The 20,740-nt window shown below is 37.1% G+C and overlaps 2 protein-coding genes across 2 annotated transcripts; both read left to right on the plus strand.

The window, feature by feature from the left end:
* Positions 1-679: 679 nt before the first annotated feature.
* LOC139984771 (uncharacterized) lies at positions 680-4,540 on the plus strand. Its single transcript, XM_071998811.1, has one exon. It carries the CDS (start codon positions 681-683, stop codon positions 2,889-2,891), a length of 2,211 nt encoding a protein of 736 aa, XP_071854912.1. The 5' UTR covers position 680; the 3' UTR covers positions 2,892-4,540.
* Positions 4,541-8,288: 3,748 nt separating this feature from the next.
* LOC139954820 (flavin-containing monooxygenase 5-like) lies at positions 8,289-20,663 on the plus strand. The gene is made up of 7 exons (XM_071954778.1): positions 8,289-8,743; positions 9,428-9,600; positions 11,223-11,511; positions 12,263-12,318; positions 13,094-13,493; positions 14,490-14,740; positions 15,139-20,663. The coding sequence occupies exons 1-7, from the start codon at positions 8,551-8,553 to the stop codon at positions 15,463-15,465; spliced, it is 1,689 nt and encodes a 562-aa protein (XP_071810879.1). The 5' UTR covers positions 8,289-8,550; the 3' UTR covers positions 15,466-20,663.
* The last annotated feature ends 77 nt before the right edge of the window (positions 20,664-20,740 follow it).

The following is a 20,740-nucleotide window of genomic DNA, read 5'->3' on the forward strand; positions in this document are numbered from 1 at the left end:
GTTTCTGTTTTTTCTTGAGGACATTCGTGCGACAGGATCCGTATATAATAGGTAAAAGTTACAAATAAATTATATAAATACGAAAAACGGTACCGTTATAGGTTACAAAAATAACAGGTTGTGCAGAACAAAAGAAGTATAAAAAAGCGAGTTTGAGAGTATCATTACCAGGGAACCGTTAATATTCGCTTCTATAGCCTTTAACACTAGAGAGGTAACCAAGTGTATACAAGCACATATTGAAGCTGCTTTTTTATCGGTTGTTAAGACCAAGGCTATTTACATTATCATTCAATTTTTTACTGCTTTATCCAAAGTTCTATTTGATAGTTCATCATAAACGCCATCGAGTGACACTACTGCTGATAGTAGTTATAATGATAAAATAAAAATGCACGCCAATTTTGACTACGACAGGCCAAATCTATTGCGTATTTCTGATATTGTAGGTTCTCTGTTTCTTGAGAACATGGTGCAATAGGTTGGTTCAAGTTACAAATAAATTAAATTCGACAAAACGACGGTTTCTTTATAGATTATAGGGTGAGCAGAAACACAATAATGTACAGTAGGCGAGGTTAAGACTTTTATTATTAGTATACTGCTCCTTTTCATGTGCATAGCCAATTCCATCCATCCATCCATCTATCTAATATGTATCCTTGTATATTGCAGAAACCATGCCTGCCACAACGATTGCTTCGTCAACACCTCTAAGTGACTTGGCAGAAAACTTTTTCCTGTGTCCTGTTTGCTTGGATCAATTTAAAGAACCGAAACAGTTACCATGTCTCCATCGATACTGTAGGAATTGCTTGAGAGCAGTCATTGGAGCCAGCCAAGATGGAAAAATTAAATGTCCAATGTGTAAACAGAATTATGTCATACCGGAAAATGGAGTTGACGATTTCAAAACTGATTTTCATATGAAGAGTGTAGTTGAGTTCATAAAGTTGCAAAAATCTTTTGAAAATAAAGATTTGAAGAAATGCATCAGCTGTTCAAAGACTACAATAGTTTCAGCATACTGTTTCAAGTGTAGGGACTTTTTATGTAATGACTGTAACGAGGTTCACGCCAGCAGTAAGATGTTCACAGATCATCAACCACTCACTCTGAAATTGGATAATAAGGAAACAAAGAACTTAACACTGGAAAAGTTAGCAGCACTCACAGTGGATCCTAGGTGCATTGTACATGTGAAAGAGAAAGCCAACTTATGTTGCAGCAGTTGCGGAAATGTACCAGTTTGTATTATCTGTATATACAGTAAGCACAAAGGTCATGACCTGCATGACGTAACTGAACTAGCAAAGGGTGAAAGAGAATTGCTCAAGCCGAAACTAGCTGAATTAAACATGTACAGAGCTAAGTTATACGAACTACCTAAGAAAGTCGGAATTGCTGCTCAAACACTAAAGGAAAATATTGATGAGAAAACAGAAAAGTTTATGAATCAGCACAAACAGCAGACACACAAGATAAAAGAAAAACTGGCCAAACGTACCAAAGAAAGAAAACGAGGGATATTGGAAATTGAAAACAGAAGGAAAGATGAAAACAAGCAAACCAGTCTTAATTTTGAAAAGGAGTTGAGCCAATTGAAAGAGAAATATGATAAAATCAGAGAAAGAACTGAAAACAAATATGATAAAGAATGCGAAGAGTTTAATGTTAAATGCGATGAAAAAGACGGAGCATTCTTGGAAAAACTTAGAAGCTTAGATGTCAGTTTCAAAAACCTGACAACGGCGAATGGTTTGCTGGCAAAGCCATATGAAGAAGAACTAAGGCAAAGGTCAGACTATTGTGACCAGATTATTAAACGATACGAGAACTTCACAGCAACGACTACGTCTGTTCTTGCCTCTAATGACGTTTGGAAAGACGTTCAGTGTATTCCTGATATTAGAGCAGCTTGTGACACTTTGATAGAAGAAATGAAACATGACTTTCCTGAATTAAAATCTTTGTCTGATTTTAAAATTAGCAAAATCAAGAAAGTTAAATTTGATGACGTAAGAATCAGTGACCAAAGTGAGTCAGATGTTGATGTTGAGGGAATCAAAGCCAAAAATTGGTGGATCACTAGTATAATAAGCAACGGGGATGGTAAAATCGTTATTACTGGTGCCGAATCACGTGAGCACTCACACATCACTCTCATCACCGGACGAGGAGAACTTCTACGACAGGATCACATCAAGATGGATAACCGCATGCATTACCCGAACCGTTACTGTTGTAATTTATCAGAGTTCAAAGTTATAACAGTTTGTCAAGCAGATGAAATCGGTATTTATGATGTCCGTAATGGTTCACACATCAGGAAGCACATCAGTGGCATGACAAGAAGCTGGTCAGCAGGTCAGTTGGTAATGTGTGTTGCTACTGATCTTGTCAAACATCACATCATTGTTGGTACCACCCTCAGATACCTCTACGTATTTTATAATGAATTGAATTATAGTCACACCATTACACTACCGGATGCAATCAGTGGATCGTGGGGCATCGCTGTGCGTAGAGATAGCCTTTTGGTATGTGACTACATGAGTGCGGGAGCATATGCAGTCACCATGGAGGGATCGAAGAGTAAGCTGATGTATGAATTCCCGAAACCGGAACTAGATGGATGCAACTGGAGACCTATCAGTGTGTGTATAGACAAGAATCAATTCATCTACATGTTATGGTGGGCAAGTACCTCAGGCCATCGGAGATGTCTCCTGGTACAGTACAGTCAAGATGGCCGACAGTTGTTGACAACAAAATCAGTTGATGATAATGCTCGTTGTATAACCACATTAGAAGTTGATGATTCTGATAAACTTCTAATAGCAACACATAACTCGGGAAAGCTGTACACTTACGGTCTGGTAGCTAAGTAGATTATTGAAATGTTTGAAACCAAGGTGATAACAGGAACAATCGTAATCTAGTAATCCTCCACATTGACTTGATCATTAAACAGCGTGTTCGTTTGAAGTTCGAATGATCTGCTACCACTTTCCCTTATTTTTCAAAATAATCATTGAAAAATAATGATTGAACCATTGTATAGTTTATGTAATATGGCTTACAGTTACTGGCATCGAAAACATCCAGATAAGAATTTTCTTTGTATTATCCTATGAAAGGCGGTGAATCCATAACCATAAAAACAAAACAAACTTGCTTTGAATAAGGCGTGTATATTTTAATGTTTTTGTATTCTTACTCTATAGTTATTGATATATTTTGGTTTGTATTCCCTTTAGCGTATGTAGCCTATATTAATAGACGTATGATGTTGTCGTAAATATTCTCATATAATATGCTTAGGTGATGTTAACTGTGAATGGAACTCAACTCGTGTCCATTTTGACAAGGGTTGTTCGTGTGGAAGTATGCTACTACTACTACGACAAATGTAAACTTTATGCAAATTATGTCCAAACATCGTTATTTCTAACTGACAAACCGAGGTTACGCTTCAAGGATTGTCGTCACTAGGCAAAAACAGGTTTTTTAAACGTTTTTTTTTTGATAAGTATGCTGTGCACAGACGACAAATAAGATCAGTAATAGATTGACAAAAGTATATTCAAACATTGGAGTAGTAAGTAGTTCTCAGTGCTAGAGGTTCCGAGTATCAAGTACCCAAAGTGCGATTTAAACGCACATTTGAACGTAAATTTGTTGGTATGCTAAGTATACTGTTGCCCTTTAATGTTGTTGTAAATACTCTCATGCATCCGTTCAATTGGCTGGTAACGTTGAGTGGAACTCAACTCGTGTCCATGTTGACAAGGGTTACTCGTGTGGAGGTATGGTTACACCTCGACAACTGTAATCTTAATGTCCGCACTTGGTTGTTTCTTACTGACAAATTGAAGGTTATCTTCGTGATTGTCATCAAAAAGTAAAAAAAAAACAAAGCAGGTTTGTCAATTAAGATCATTACTAAATTGAGAAACAGTGTATTTTGTCAAATATTGGAGTAGCAATAATATTGTACGAAGGTTTCCATTTGCTTTTATTCGTATGGAACAACCTAGCAAATTTTTCGGATCACGAACTCTTGATGGTCCAATCAAAACCATGATTTAGCTGTAATGGAGTGCCGAGGAATTCTCAGTACTTAAGGTTCCGAGTATCAAGAACCATAGTCCAATATAAACGTTACCATGTTTCATCATTATTTTTGTTTAATAGGTTTATACAATGAACGTACTTCTGTTAGTAGGCTATGTGCACAGATGAGCTATTATAGTACAACCTACTTCACTGATATCTACAGTTTAACTTTAAGACCAATAAACTCTAGTAAATTCGGCACATGGATCATTTATAGATCCATGCTAGATCATTTCGTTAAGTTATTTGTCAATGATGGGTAACTGTCACATTTTATGTCATATTTGATTGATGAAAATATTTTTTGGGGGGTGGGGAGGATGTGGTCCTTTTCCTGACGTAGCTAACCGGTACCGACAGTTATTTTGTATGGATCTTGCCAGCAATACCAAGATTGTCCATTGTGGCTGTTCTAGATAAAATGCCGATAGTTTGAAGTCAGCCGAGCGAAAAAAGAAGAACATCGGGAGGGGGCGGGGGGAGAGGGGCTTATGAAGTCAGTAATAAATTCTGTGTTTCTGATCCGAAAACATTCTTCCATGTATCTGACAATAAAGCATTCTTGCTCAACTACTCGGACGAAAAATTGGTAAATTGGCGAAGACAGCAATCCACCACTTGGAGCGATGAAATTGTTCCTCGCATGAGGTTTCCAAGATGTAGCAAGGAGTGTCTTAAATGTATCAATAGCTGTGCTTCTTCAATTCGCAGAGCTTGAAAGAGGAAGCAGACACGCGACCGTTGTTGCATGCAGTATATGCTGCAAAGAAAGAGGGTGTGAAACGCATAGTGATCCATGCACATAGTACAGTAGTTATCATATTGAGCATCTATTATTACAAGAGGATGCTTCAAGAGTTTAGTTTGCATGAGCTGTGGACGAAGACACAAAATAGGTACTTATACACGAGATAGCAGCAAACTGGGATGACGAGATGTGTCAGACTCCGCCACATATCCCCTCAGCCTCAGTGAGAGGGAACTACGAATCATCCGTACTTTACTAAGAAGAAAAGTATATATGGCTTAAAATGTCCAAAACCGTCCCAATAGATTATCTAGCACGATTTGGGGAAGTTGATTTTACAGAGTCCAGATGCAGTTATTAAACAAGTAAGAGATCTGTTAAATGCAGTCTACTCTTCAGCTTATGAAGGGTCATCTTTTCCCAACTCTGGCTGAATTTCTCAAGAACAAGGAACCACACCTGAACTGCCACCTACAGAAGATTCAATTCTTTTGCACTTTAACAGTGTATGCAACCATGATTGATAAGACAGCACACGAACCCAGTCTGAACTTCCAGAACCACAGGAATATGGATGGACAATGAAGACAGATAAATCAGCCCCGCTGCCAAAGAGTAATCTCGCGTGGACGTATCATAACGGACTAGCTGCTCATGCAAGAGAGGGTGCAATAAACACTTTAAATGGTACCATGGCCTGCTCCCATCGGGTGTCTTTGCAGAGGTCGTCGTGACATCTGTAGTCGAGTACGGTATGCGGAGGAGTTCACAAGTGGGATCGACAGTAGTGAGTCTGAATAAAATTATTCAAAGAACCTATTCGTTATGTTGATCGACCGTGATATCATGAGGTAAGCTGATCAATCATATGCCAATGCGCCTTGTGTTTTCAAAAGAAAAATAACTTCATGTAGACTGAAAATATGACTAAGAAACTAACATTTAGCGTTTAGTAATCCGTTTTAAATGTCCTTCAGTTTGATTCCAAAGTTGATACTCTTCGTGTCCCCATCCCTCATGTAGGACCCTCCCCATGTTACGGAGCTCGTACGTATGGAAAGCCATTTTAACATTTAATCCACAATTTAATATATCTGAAATTATAATTGATGAGTATTTCAGATATCTGTAATTTGAATTGTAGATATCTAAAATTGAATTACAGATATCTGGAATTGAATTGTACAACAAATCTGACACTGAAGTGTAGAAATCTGAAATCCCATTTTAGATATCTTACATTGAATTCTAAATATCTGGAATGTAATTATTGATATCGGAAATGGAATTAGATAAATCTGAAATAGACTTGTAGTTATAAAAAATTGAAATTGTAGATATTAAACATTGAATTATTGTTATCTAAAATTAAATTGTAAAAATTCAGGAACAATCATAACCTTACCTTGAGGGACCAGGCTGAATGAAGAAAGAAAAAACTGGCACATGCCCATTTCTCTCAAGGCCCAAAGACACTTCACGAATCATTCAAATCCCAACAGGGGTCACAAAGGTGTGAGACTTATGTGTATGCGTGTATGCTTTCGTGAAACGCGCAGTTAGCTGTGAACAGACAATGCGTACATGTACATGTATAGTATGAAATTAAATTGGTGTTATCTTTGCTTCAGTTATTAATATTTTTAGCAATTATGATCTTTTGTGGAGCAAATTTCCAGAATGATTTACGAAACTGACACGGTGAATTTTTACTAACTTTTCTTTCCGCCCGCCCCCAATGTGAAAATGAAATTGCTACGTACTGTGGCGGCGTTGTGTACTGTGACTGTGCGATTGAATAGTCAATGTACAGTCCCGACTACTCTCCCCAGCGTTACGTTACAATACCTATGCAGATATACCGGTGCACAATTTTCAGGAGCAATCCATACGAGATCTCCATGCATCAATGGACACAGCTTTTCAGAAATTTTAGGATAAAATAGACTCTATATTTTTAAAACAACAAGAAATAAAGGAACGGATAACAACCCTAGAGAGGACACACAAATACCTGGAGCAAAGCACAAGCTTTTTTATGCCACACCGTTGCCGAACTTAATGACAGGCAAACAAAATGGAGGCTGAGTTAAGTTCTGTATCCGCATGGTTTAGAGCTAACGAGCTGTCATTAACTGTAAGTAAAAACAATGTTCATGATATTTCGTCCCATTCAACGTAGTCAATTCGATTGACATATTTATGGAGAACAGTAAAGTAAATTTGAACAAGAAAACTAAAGATTCTCGGTGTTTACCTAGATTCCCATAAATCATGGAAAAATCAAATTGACTAACTGTGTTCTAATATTTCCAAGGTCATTGGAATATTTCATAAAAATCGTTAATTAAGTATCATCCCATTTCCTGAAAAGATTATATGAATCCCTTATCCATTCTAAATTTTAATGTTGTAACATTATCTGGGAAAATGCTTTTTCGTCTTATTAACAACATCTACACGTTCTCAAAGAAAGCCATTCGAATGGTGATGAGCTGTAATTATCATGCCCACAGTAGTACATTTTTTTTTTAAATCTAAAAGTCCTAACTATCTACGATATCTTGAAATTCCAGGTTGGTATGTTCATGTACAGGTATGTAAACATACTTTTGCCCCGCGATTTTGATGCATAATTTTAAGTTTAACCGCGAAATTCATACCCATTACACACGATTTTTCTAAACAAATTCGTACTAATTTGTCCACCACAGAAATATCGCGCCGCATTTTCATAAACACTGGGATCGGTATATGGAATTTTGCATACCAAACCTTTAAAGATGCTAACTCCATAACTCCCTTCAATTCCAAATTTAAATCTGCATAGAGATGCCAGTAAAATTCCTATGATACTTTTTTGAAAAAAATCAGCAAAGATAAATACCTGGGCACGAAAACCAAACGACTTAACTGCTTCACTTTCAATCCCAGTTCCCTTGTAACGAGCCTGTGACCAAGTGAAAAGTTGAAGTTAAAGATTACCGTCTTGTTTGAAGTCCCACAAAACTGTACAACTTAACCCCTGGTCTTTGGTAACTTATCATACCCACATACCAAAGTTCGCACAATTCAAACAATCCTTCATGGGGCACTGCTCTGCAACACATTTACGTGTGCCCGGGGAGGGTGCACCTGGGTGAAAAAGGCAATGGAGATAAGTTGCCTTGCCCAAGGACAGAACGTAGTGACCTGGTCAGGATTCGAAACCGCAAACCTTCGATCTCAAGTCCGCTGCCTTGACCACTTCACCATAACACAACGCTCACAGCTTGACGATGTAAGGTCAAACTCATAAGATGGTATTATGAGTCTCTGACCAATGTAAACAGTGCAAATCCTTAGTCGCTACGAAATCACTCAACATGTGTCAACTGCGTTAGTTGTTGTTTTCATGATACAAGCAGGGAGCTACATGCTGTGTACGGCTAACCTCTTACACAACCGTATAAGACATGGTTTGTTATAGAATTGGTGGAATTATTCTGTATGTACGACTACCTACGTGAAGTGGAATACGTTAACGGTAGAAGTTGACAATATTATATACACAGGTCAAATTCCTAACGTATGGTCTGTGGAGTCTCTGACCAGTAAAATGAGTGCAAACCCTTGGTCGCTACGAAATCACTCAACGTGTGTAAACCGCTTTATTTGATGTTTTCATACATACAGTAAGCTACATGCTGTGTATGGCTACCCTCACGCACAACCGTATGAGATGTGGCATCACGTCGTCAGAGAAAAGTGACAGCATAATGAAGCAACTTGAGCGAGTTGCCATTATCGGGTCTGGACCGAGCGGCTTAGCAGCGATTAAATCCTGTTTGGAAGAAGGATTAAAGCCACAGGCCTTCGAAAGAACAGACAAACTTGGTAGGTCATTAGTTACTAGTAAAGCTTAATTTTGGTGGTTTTTATATTGATTCATTCTCTCTGGGCATCACAACTTTTGTCTTCTCGTATTCGGCGACAATCATGTTATGTATGATATATATATATATATATATATATATATATATATATATATATATATATGTATATATATATATATATATATCCCAGTGCTAAATAAAATACAGTACATTCTATTGACATGGATACTATTCAAGTGATAATTAATTGTCGAAATTATTCTAAAACTACAGTATACTCAAGACATGATTTATAAGCAGAAATACTAAAGTTACAGTGTATTTGGTTATTAGAACTAGTTTGGTAAACTGCACTAGCACCAACAGTTATTACTGGAACTACAATGCATTGTAGATGTCCGGATATCACTAGTGTTCGTGTCACACATTGTAAATGAATATACCACTAGTGTTCGTTTTACACATTAGTGGGACTAATTAGGATTATGTCTATGTATATTTTCAAGTTTATACGGGTATATAATTCAATTTAATTCGCGAATATAATCGAATTTCCACACAGTGATAATTAAGATATGCGCCATACCATTTGTGGGTCGCCATTACCCTTTATAGACGGCAAAACCATTAATTATCAATTAGAAATTCAAATGTGCTAATTAACTTCGTATTTACCCAATCAAAGGTGGTGTATGGGTCTATCGTGAATCAGGTGATCAGCGATATCCCGAAGCGGCGTCATCCTATGACAGTTTGAAGATTAATACCAGTAGAACGTTTTTCGGATTTACTGACTTCCCTTGCCCAGACGATTGGACAGCATTTGTTTCACATCAAAAGTGTCTGGCGTATATGCAGGTATTAAGCATGCACATTGCTTCACCACCACCCCACCCCACCCCAACCCCTACAATGCATGCGACGTCCGACGTGTTGGTTGCAGGTATATAGGTGTGGAGTACATCGTGTGTGTATGTGTAAATGCGTCCTGGTGTTTGTGTCAATTTTAGGACAGTGTTGGTGAGATGAACGTGGATTTATTGCCCACGGATTTATATGGAAATTGCATTTAGCTCTTCTTCTTCTTTACTAATGTAATCCTTCTTATTATGAAAGTTAGAGACATTTCTTCGAATAATAAATGAAAAAAAAATGTTGTTGGATTCGATAACACTCCCAAACAGTTAAAAAAAGGGCTCCCGAAATGACGCCTGAAGGAGGGGGGGGGGGTTGGTGAAGTAGCACGACATATACTACTAACTTTTTGTTAATTTTGTTAATGTAGAAGAGGGATTGGTGCCGCGGTGATAGTTTCTATCAGAGAGATGAAAATGATCATTATAAGGCCGTAGTATTACACACTAATCCTCATAATACCACAATACTCAATATTTCATTTGTGTAAGAGAAAATTTGAAACTGGTGTAAAATCGTCCCGGAACATTTTAACCCAATAATGTCCAACATAACCACGGAATTAACGTCAGCCATACGCGATGCATGATGTGTCTTTACTTCCAGGGATAGAGGGGCTAATTGGGTACGTATTCGTAGTGTGAAATCTCAGTATCGGGAGAAGCCCGCAGAGGCTTATGGATTACAACTCACATGTCGGATGGCTTTCAATTCAACAAAGTAACTCAAATTTGGAATCTTTTCAATTTAGTGAGTCACTTCAGAGCGGGAAAATCGTTGGACGCTCTTGGAAGAAACACCCACCTTACTATGCCCCGGCCGGGTATCGAACCCGGAACCTCCCGACCGATAAACCTTATTGCTTCAAAGGCTACTGCCGTTATCCACTTGGCCACAAAACCATATAAAATATTGCCCACCACCCCAACATCCTGCTGCATGCTGGAAAGCATGGAACTCCACAAGAGCAGAAATGTTTTGTATTTATTTTGCCATTGCATTCAGTTCATCACGCAGTTCAGACAATTCATGTTTCAAAGAACTTGTATGAGTAGTATGTTTATCCTTTTTCTTTAGGATATGAACTGTTCATACTGTCAGCGCGAGTGCTTTTTAAGGCATGCTATGAGAGGACAGTATTGAGTGGCATTAGAATAAGAATCAGATAAAATTAGGAACTGTTTATACTGTCAGTACCAGTGCTTTAAAGCATGATATGAGGGGACAGTATAGAGTGGTAATAGCGTTAGAATCAGTTACTGGTTAGAAACTGTTCATACTGTCAGTACGGGTGCTTAGAAGCATATATAATAGTGCAATATAAAGTGGTATTATCACTGGAAGGTTGTCCCAACTTGCTGCTCTCCATATCCTTCTCCTATTTTTCTTTTAAAATTTTGCAATTTTTTTCTTCAAATTGTATAAAATGCAGAATTGCGATGCTTGTTTTCTTTCACTGCGACTAGATCACTTCTTATCCAAACAGTGACGATTGTTCAGAACTACATGACATAATATGCAGGTGATATTCTCACTTTTTGATTTCCAATTTGAACCATATGCAGGATTACGCTAAGACTTTTGACTTGGAAAGATACATTAAGTTCAATTCAGAGGTGACACACCTGTCACCAAGCGATGATTACGAAACGACTGGTCAATGGAAACTACGGTATCGGTCATCGAGTGGAGTGCAGGAAGACGTTTTTGACGCGGTTATGATATGTTCTGGACAATACACTCACGCAAACTTACCCATGTATCCCGGACAGGAAATTTATAGAGGGAATGCATGTACTGGAAGTGCCTACCGGAACAATAAAGAATACGCTGATAAAACAGTACTTGTTGTAGGTAAATATTTAAATTTAGAATGATGATGACGAAATCAGTTTTCAATTTATATAATAGAATATCGCATATTATAGATTAAAATTAACTGATCAGCAATTTACCTAGTCAAGACAATTTTCAATTTCTTGTGATTTTTAGTGTCAAACTATCTTCATTTCTAAGAAAATCCGTTGGGGACGAATCAGTTCTCTTTAGGATTGCATTTCACTCTTACCACTTTAACCTGTAGGTACGTTCGTAAACTTTCACTCTTAATTCAAGAATCAAGAGGACTCATTCTTTAAGAGAATGATAATGCTGGACACGATCACAGAACAAAGATCTTTCAATACAGCCGATTCTCACAGCTGGTACAGCAACTACTGCTCATGTCCCACAACCGTGAATCATCAATTACTACTTTGTGTTCGTAACATGTGTAACAGGAAATGAACAGTAGTTCCTGTACCAGCTATGAGTATCGGGTGTTCAGTTTGCACGAGGTCACTGGCTCGTCAATATGGCATGGTTCTTGATATAATAAATAACGTTTTGTTCCTAGTCCCTAACTTATACATAAGTATAATTCATAACGGTATTATCATGTTGTACTTGTTGGGGTTTTAAGTGCCTCGTGAGCCATTCCAGTTTAAAATATTACACTGATCGTTACCAAAACCTGTTATCGGTTTTTCTGGTAAGGTATCAGGTTTGGATTGAACTGAAAGAGCACTAGCTTGACTATGGTTTTCTTTCTGTTTTTCTTTCTTAGGAGGTGGAGTTTCTGGTGGAGATATAGCCATTGATATCAGCAACGTATCTAAGCAGGTAAGTACCGAAAACTCACTGCACATTACATTAAAGGATTAAGCTTGATATCTTGTAGGCCGCTCAGACTACAAACCAATGCTATCAATCAATCAATCAGTGCTATTTCTATCAATGAATGGTATTTTCGTTCTTTTTTAATTTATTTAGATGAGGGGGATTTAGATGTAGCTTTCAGAAACCAGCGTCTCATCAATAAAAATGGCTGGACTACTTACTCTAACATACAGACCAGTATATGAACTCCTTAGAATTAACCAAGAGAAACACTATCCTCAAAAGGAAAATATGCTCATTGGCAAGACAATTTCATTATGAAAGACAGACATTGTACCATTCTCAAGGGGTTGGATGTGATCCACTGGTGGTCACAGTGTACCACATGTATTCAAACATGCTTGGCCGGGTTACTAGAGTCTTAAACAGTTTGATCTATGTTTCATATTAAGGCCTGTACTAAAAATTGAAAATCATCATCGATTTGCAAATGCAGGCATTTGTTTATCGATGTTTAGTCATGTGGCGTATCTAAAGTATGTAAATTAAAGTTTACTCATTTAATAGTTATTATGTATTCGCATCCCATATGTTAAAATATCTAGCGAAAGGACACGTATGAGCTAAAATTTCATATATATAATCTAATTTATTGCGACCCTCAAAGCATAATACCCGCTCGAGAAAAAACATTTGTAATACTTACATGAATGAATCACAATTATGCGTTTGATCCAAATGGCTCAGCAATCATTTTTATCCTTTGACTCTTTGATAGACATACATGAGCAGTCGTCACGGGTTTGATATGTACGCATTACTAGCTACCAATGGGTGGCCCTCTGACGTCAGCTACGGTTGTAGATATCAACAGTATCTGCCGCCATCATTAATCTCTTGGTTACGAAAACGGCGGGATGGGAACAGATTTCCTCTACATGAGATGGGGTTTCGAGATTGTTCATCTGATGGGAAATTACCGACAAGTGTTATTGCAAACGACAATTTTGTCAATCAAGCATTATGCGGAAGAATATTACCGAAACCAGCAGTGAAAGGGTTCTCGGAACATGGCGTGTCATTCATTGATGACAGCTCGATTTCTGATCTGGATGCTGTAGTATTTTGTACAGGTTACAAGATGGAGTTCCCCTATCTCACTGATAACAGTCCAATATGTGAGTCAATTAACATTAATAATTAATTGGTAAATATAGTCGCCAAATTATTCGGGAATACACCAAATTTATACTAAAGGCAATTCAAGGCAGTTATACGCAAAGTCACTGTATAAGTTGAAATTTAAATGGATGATCAAAAACAATAACCGTACCGTTCATGAGGACGTTACTAAATATTTGCAACATAAGAGGAAAAGGTACGCAGTCATCAGGTGAAATTACAGAGATAAATTATACTTACTGCACTAAACGTATTGTACAGTTGCTATAGGAAAGTTAATTTAAGCCGAGGGGAACGGCTGGGAACCGGCAGTTGGAAAGAGTCTCAACATCTCATGAGCAGTGACAAATGCGACTTTAAGTAAAGGAAGCTAGTAACCACAATATTATGTCTTGACAATACAAATCATCTGTGTATTTTGTTGCAGAAGTTCCAGTATTTGAATGTTTCTCAGCAAATGTGATTTTTTTTTTATTTTCAATTTTTTAGCTATCTTTCTAAAGGGAATAATATTTTTCTTTTCAAATAAATAAGAACCTTTTTAACTAAAAGTCAATATGTAAAGGGTTACTTACAAGTAACAAGATAGGAGACAATTTACATATCTCAAAAAGACTTTTTGAGGGGTGTTAGTAAACTGGTATAGGTGATTTCCATCCTGTGCTTACGGCTCTGCCGCTCCACCCTCCCCCGGAAATTTGGCATACGGTTTTGCAAATGAAACAAAGAAAAACGATTAACGTTTAAGACCTCTGAAGAGATGGCGTGTTCCATAGAACATTTCTTGTAAACGTTGTAAACGTTGTCAATAGAAGCTACCAACTAACTTTATACTCGCGGATCTCTTAGAATGAGAAGTATGCTATAAGTGGAGAATATTACCTGGCCTGCTTACAAATGTGAGAAAACAAAACCAAAATGATATAAAGAAATCCTTTGCAATTCGCATTCTGTTCATCCTTAATATTTCTCTCCGATCCTTTTTTCCGTAGTCTCCAAAGCAGGACTAGATCTATACAAACTCATCTTTCCTGCTACTTTGAAACACAAGACTCTAGCTTGCATTGGTTTCTTCAAGAACGTGTCATCCGGCTCACCAGTATCCGTACAAGATATGCAAACACGGTGGACTGTACAGGTCTGGAAAGGAAACTGTTTGCTGCCCCCTAAAGAAGAAATGATTGAAGCAGTAGCGCGGCGAAGAAAAGAAGAGCATGCGCTGTACGGGAGAGACGTCCTAATGGTATGAAATTGCTGCTTTATTCTCTTGTACATGAATATGCATTCGTGTCATGCATAAGTCTCATTTGTGTTCTATAACACAACCATGCTTTCAAGGAAAGTTTAGGAAGTTGATGTAAGGTGGATTGTATCCCAGGAGATCGTAAAACAGCTACGAACAGGCACATCGCCTACAAGGTCAGCCTTAGCAGGACAAATTGAAGATGCTTTATAGATAGAAATCAGAATTTTAGAAACTGCATGGGTCCTACCATCTTTGGTCAATATGACGCGCGCACCAAAGAAAAATATAATAATATTGCGATATTCCAATCATTGCGGTATAATATCCCGTCAACCATTTTATTCTTGCTCACGCATATCAATTTATATGTTCATACAATTTCATTCATTTTACAGATACAAGCAATTGGATACAATGATGCCTTGGCACGAGACATGGGATGCTATCCTTCCCTTGTCTCCCTACTCATCTCTGATCCTCGTTTAGCTCTTCATATGCTCTTCAGCCCCGTTGTCCCGGCAACCTACAGACTCGTCGGACCACACAGCTGGGAAGGCGCTCGTGACGTGATTTTAAATTCGTGGAACACTGCCTTCCTAGGAACGTGTTCGCTCGTCTTAAATAAAGAACGTTCAACTTTACCTTTGTGTACGCCTAAAATATATATTGTACTGCTTACACTAATGATACTGTTTTTGAGCTACGGTTTAGCACAAGGTTAACTGACACTTTGTAATACTTTAAATATGTTTAATACTACAGACATTGTTTGCATTAGTTATAAGCTAAAAGTATAATATATGGTTTTATCAAAATAAAGCAAACCTGTTATCAAACTGCTCGTCCACTAATGAGCCGTGTAAGAGAATGTGTAAAAGTTAGAGGTCCTGACGTTTCGATCCTAGCAGGATCTTCTTTAGAAGCTGACATGATATGGTTTTATGGTAGATTCATGCGCATGGGTATTTCATGTTCTATGATTTATAACAGTTAAACCATCCACGGTGCAGTCATCTAAACGTTGGTTATGTATGAAGAAAGTGGAATTTGAAAATAAATTAATACCCTTTCAATTGACAGAAATACTTCATGTATACATGTCAAATATATGTGTGTGTATCATTATATACTTACCATACTTATATACTTATATTGGTCAATTGTCGTAGTACAGTAGGACCAATCTGTGTGCTTACAATATCTTGGTGATATCGGTTAAATAGCCATATTGTCTATATTGAAGACACGGTTAAGTATTCTTGGATGAACAAGTGCTTTAGCTCCAGAGCGATAGGTGGATTGCAACTGTAATGGTTGGATTACTTACCCTGTTTGTCAAATACTGTTTACTCGAGTGGATTAAATGCCAAAGTTGAAGCAAATTTACTTTTTAATTTTCATTGAAATATTTGGGACTTCAGGTACCTTGAATACTTTTCTAGTTAGACAGCATGGTATATGCTATAACTTAATACTAATTAAAAGGTCTTACCCCTGACATACCCGCCGTTCCAAATAGTCCTGATACTTCAAAATCACCAAAATTACTTCCAACTTTGAACTTATTTTGTTTAACGCTTTTAGCATGCTTTGGTTGTTACCGACAACTTGCATTGCCTGTACATGTACTGTGAAAATATATTTAAATATACAAACACCTTTGTTTTGATGATGGTCTTAACCCAGTTGCGGTAGAAAAAGGTGGTTCCATTAATGTTCAATAATAATATGTGACACTCTTAAAGCCTTACAGCGTTGATAACATAGAGCGCCGATACTGCTGACTGTACTATGGGTAGTTTCTGTATTCTTTGTTAAGATGAAAACTGATATAGAGTCGACATGATTATGATAAGACGTGGATATGAAAAGCAACCTGATACTTCATTCGGATCATAAGTTCGAGTTGAATAAAAAGTCATGTTACAAGCAAATATGCCGCTAGTTGAAATGTACTGATTCAGATGTGCTGGTATGAGAATGAACCTAATTTGATTTGCTATCAATTCGAATGCATCTGAAAATGAATGTTTAAAATATGTCAATCGATTAACAAGTGTGAGTTAAACAGAACCAATTTTTTTCTCAAATATAGTGTTAGATTTGAAATATAACGCTGTAAGACTTTTGAAAGACATTACTGACAGAGACAATGTTGTTTTCACGAGTTCTAAATTTGATGGAGTACAGAAATTTAACAAAACTTGACAAATAAAACTTGCAAGCTCTCTTATCCTCCCACGTCGTTAATCAAACAGTCTAGAAACACTATGTTACGTTGTATATTATCCCATGTAAAGATCTCCCTATGTTATTCTGTATAATAAAGATAAATAACACATGCCTATATGTACACAGAAGTATAACTTACATTTCTACCTGCAGAAAGAATTTAATGGGATCCGAGCTGGTATCAAAATTTTCTGATGAACAGATGGGTTTAAAGTTTAAATGTTACCTCTCATGGGCAACTTTTAAGCTGTTATTTGTTATTTACCTAACCCTGTGTTTGTATACATCAGTTTTGCTCGACAGATATAATAGCCTGTTTAAATTTTGCGTGTCGGGCTGGAATGAGAACGGCTTAAGAAGCCGCGCATTGATAACGTTCTTGGAGTAATCCAAAGCGTTTAACAGTACAGGATAAACACAATTCGGATTTTGTTTTATTGTAACAGAATTTGAGCGACGGAATATTTTGGCTTATTCTTTCATAAAAACATAAAACAAATTTGTAATAAACAAAACAAAATGTAATTACTAAAAAGAGATCAACTTGACAGGAATTCCCATACGTAAGAGAGATCCTGTCACATGACCACATCGATTAATCTTATCGTAATGTACAGTACAATCGATGCATACGATAGCTAACGCCGATCGTTGTTTCAGCATGTTTTTGTAATCGAAGATGGCCACTTGTCCAAGGCTTTCGTCCAGCTCAGGCCCGAACAGGATAGTACATACGTTTATTTGAAGTGTCGGACTAAGAGTTGCAAGTAAATCAACAGAAACGATCAGTCGTAGCAATGCCAGTTTTCATAACTTGCTTCCTTTACCAATATGACACAATTGTATAGGGATATTTTTGCTTCAATACTGGCGGCAAATGTTAATGAAACAGTCACTGAGGTGAGCCTACAGTGACGAAAGAAGTCCGTTTGGTGAATATTTTTCTAATATTAAAAACCAATCACTGTGAAATTTTTTTATTCCATAATCCATTGCGTCTTACTTAGTAAATACCAGAAACTGGAGATGACTTAGATAATTGGCTTAGAACTTTAGATAATTTGATAATAAATGGTTTAAATAATTTATGAACACAATTCGAGTTATCATTCACAAATGCAACATCCAAACGTTTTATTTTGATAAAATGATGGGAACATAAAGATGATTCTCTACTAGCATTACTGCGAACACTCGCAACTCATTGCGTAGGCATTTCTCTGGATGAGAGCTTATGTTCACAGATTTGAGCTGTGTATTACTGCTAACTTGAATCCACGTATAGTTGAATGAGTCACACCAATGACGCGTTAATTGTTAGCAGGCGATCACACCAAATATTTAAAAATACAGATATGGGTAGTTAATAACTACATGCTGGTTGATTACAATGTTGGCTCCATGCTTGAATTTGGTCATACTCGTCAATTTTTTTTCCATGCGTTGAGAATTTATCCAAACAGTCTTCATTGAATAAATAAGTGCAATAAGCAATTTTGACAAGAACAGAACAGTATCCTTGACTAAATGTGATTTAAGTTCTCTGAGTAAGAGAACGACATCACACGTAAGTGTAATGAGCACAAAAATCGTTACTCTAATACGGTTAAGGTTACAGAATTTGAAAGTTTGTCTGTAACTTAAAGGAAATTGAAAAGAATTAGCAACAAATTTGAGTAAGAAACATTATACATACGTGAATGTTCGTATAACACATTATACAAACTTATACAGCTTCCTCTCAGTGCACATTTCCTCGTACACTTATATAGCTGTTTGTTTCACATTCATGTACAGTGATTGCCTTGTCGATCGAACATTACAGACATAGTTACTTTAGTGTGAGGTTTCAAAGTGGTTGCAGCATTTAAAAACCATCTTTGGTCGTAAAAAGTTATTGGCACAATGCAAATAAAAACTGTATTAATTAAAAATAACACAGATTTGTTAGGATGATCTCTGCGAACAAATGGTACTAACGTATACACGTATATATGCGTATTGTATTTGAAAGTTTGAACACTATAGAAAAGTGCAAAAATCAATTAATTCATCAATAAATACAATATAAGAGTGTTATGAGGTTAACATAAACCACCTATGGGAGTGCTCCCAACCGTTAAAGATCAAATGTGGGACTGGCAGTTAGAGACAAATCCCTATCATCTGTGAAATACTTATGAAATCGACTCGAAAGAACCAGATATATTAAAAGGGGGAAAAACCTCCTTCCTTGTGAAACTTACATGCTCATGTTATAATTAGTATTAAAATACATTCTAGTGTACATAGTGTACATTCTAGTGTTCGATAGGTACCTATATTGAGGAATTTCATTAAAGCTATCATGATTGCACTACAAGATCGTAAGTATATAACTTCCCCGACACACATATGTCGCTAATATAAGCTTTTCCACCCCATTCACTGATGATATGGTCATACAACAACAGTGACCGTCTACAGGGAATGTAGTCAGTAGTTGTCTGCCATAATGACTGTACCGTACGACGACACGATTCTCATGACCAGCGATGTTTGCTCTCCATAATATGTAAACGAAGTCTTTCGTATCTGTACACACATTGAGAAGTCTACATGCATCGCTAATATCAGGTTTCGTGAATTCACACATCACCACACTCCCTGATCCCTCAATGGTAATTGCATATGCTCTCTTACCATCGTAGTCACAGACCAGAAGACTACCTCTATATACAGTGATATCATGCAAACCACGAATTACAGATGGGAGTGATATGGTGTAACTGTAAATCAATCGATCATCATAGATATACACCTCTCTGCTGTCTGTACCAACAATCATGTGATTGTTAACAGGATTCTTGGTCAAACCTCTTGACCTGCCGATGTGTAAACCTGCGATTGGTGATGTCATTGAAGTCCTTCTTGTTGTATGAACAATCGCGGACATCATATAAACCGACTTCATGAGGCTAGCAAGCTGTTACAACTATCATCATCGCTGTACGCAATGCCATTAATCCACCAACTTTCAATTTTGATTCCCTGAACATCCACAACAGCAACGCTTCTTGTATCATCGGTAGCAAAATCAGAAAAAGATTCTAGATGTAGAAATTCCTTTTCCATGTCTTCTTTAAGAGGTGCACAGGCTGCTGTAATATCAGGGATACAATGAACGTATGTTTACTCGTCTTTAGAAGCGAGAATACATGAAGTCATTGCTTTGAAGTTCTCGTGCCGTTAAATAATCTGGTCACAATAATCTGATATTCTTTTTATTTCATCTTCATTATAATTAACATTTAAATTTGAGAGTTCTTTGTAAGTACTCTCTCATTTTCGTCGCACTTTTTAATAAACTCTTCGGTTTCGTCGTCAAATGTTCTTTTAGCTGTATCTTTGACACGATCATATTCTCTCTTACTTGGCTCGTTTCTTTTTCCAACTTAACATTTCCTGTCAATGTTTGGCTTTTTGGTCTGTTGTCTATGATATTCATGTTCTTTGTGATTACCGTGTCTACAAATAAAGCAAATTGGTAGATTTCTATAAGAAATACAACATAAGGTTGTGGCGGGGGCATTGTGACAAAGATCAGACACAAATTCTCTACATGTAAAACAAAACGTTGAAATTGTGTATCCTTTGTGTAGCTCACATGTCTTCATTTTCGCATAACTTTTTGCAATTGTAAAAACCCAAGAATACATCAGTTTGGGAAAGCTTCAAAACTTTATTTTCTGATACGTTGCAATCTCTTTTACATAACGGACAATG

This window comes from Apostichopus japonicus, chromosome 17 (assembly GCF_037975245.1).
Source record: "Apostichopus japonicus isolate 1M-3 chromosome 17, ASM3797524v1, whole genome shotgun sequence".
In the NCBI taxonomy this organism is placed as follows: domain Eukaryota; kingdom Metazoa; phylum Echinodermata; class Holothuroidea; order Aspidochirotida; family Stichopodidae; genus Apostichopus; species Apostichopus japonicus.

What these genes read in the sequence shown, in the direction of transcription:
- LOC139984771 (XM_071998811.1), top strand. Translation starts at nt 681, where the DNA reads ATGCCTGCCACAACGATTGCTTCGTCAACACCTCTAAGTGACTTGGCA.
- LOC139954820 (XM_071954778.1), top strand. Translation starts at nt 8,551, where the DNA reads ATGCTGTGTATGGCTACCCTCACGCACAACCGTATGAGATGTGGCATC. An exon ending in TAAAACAGTACTTGTTGTAG is followed by an intron (nt 11,512 to 12,262) that starts GTAAATATTTAA and finishes TTTCTTTCTTAG; the next exon opens with GAGGTGGAGTTTCTGGTGGA. An exon ending in CACTGATAACAGTCCAATAT is followed by an intron (nt 13,494 to 14,489) that starts GTGAGTCAATTA and finishes TTTTTTCCGTAG; the next exon opens with TCTCCAAAGCAGGACTAGAT.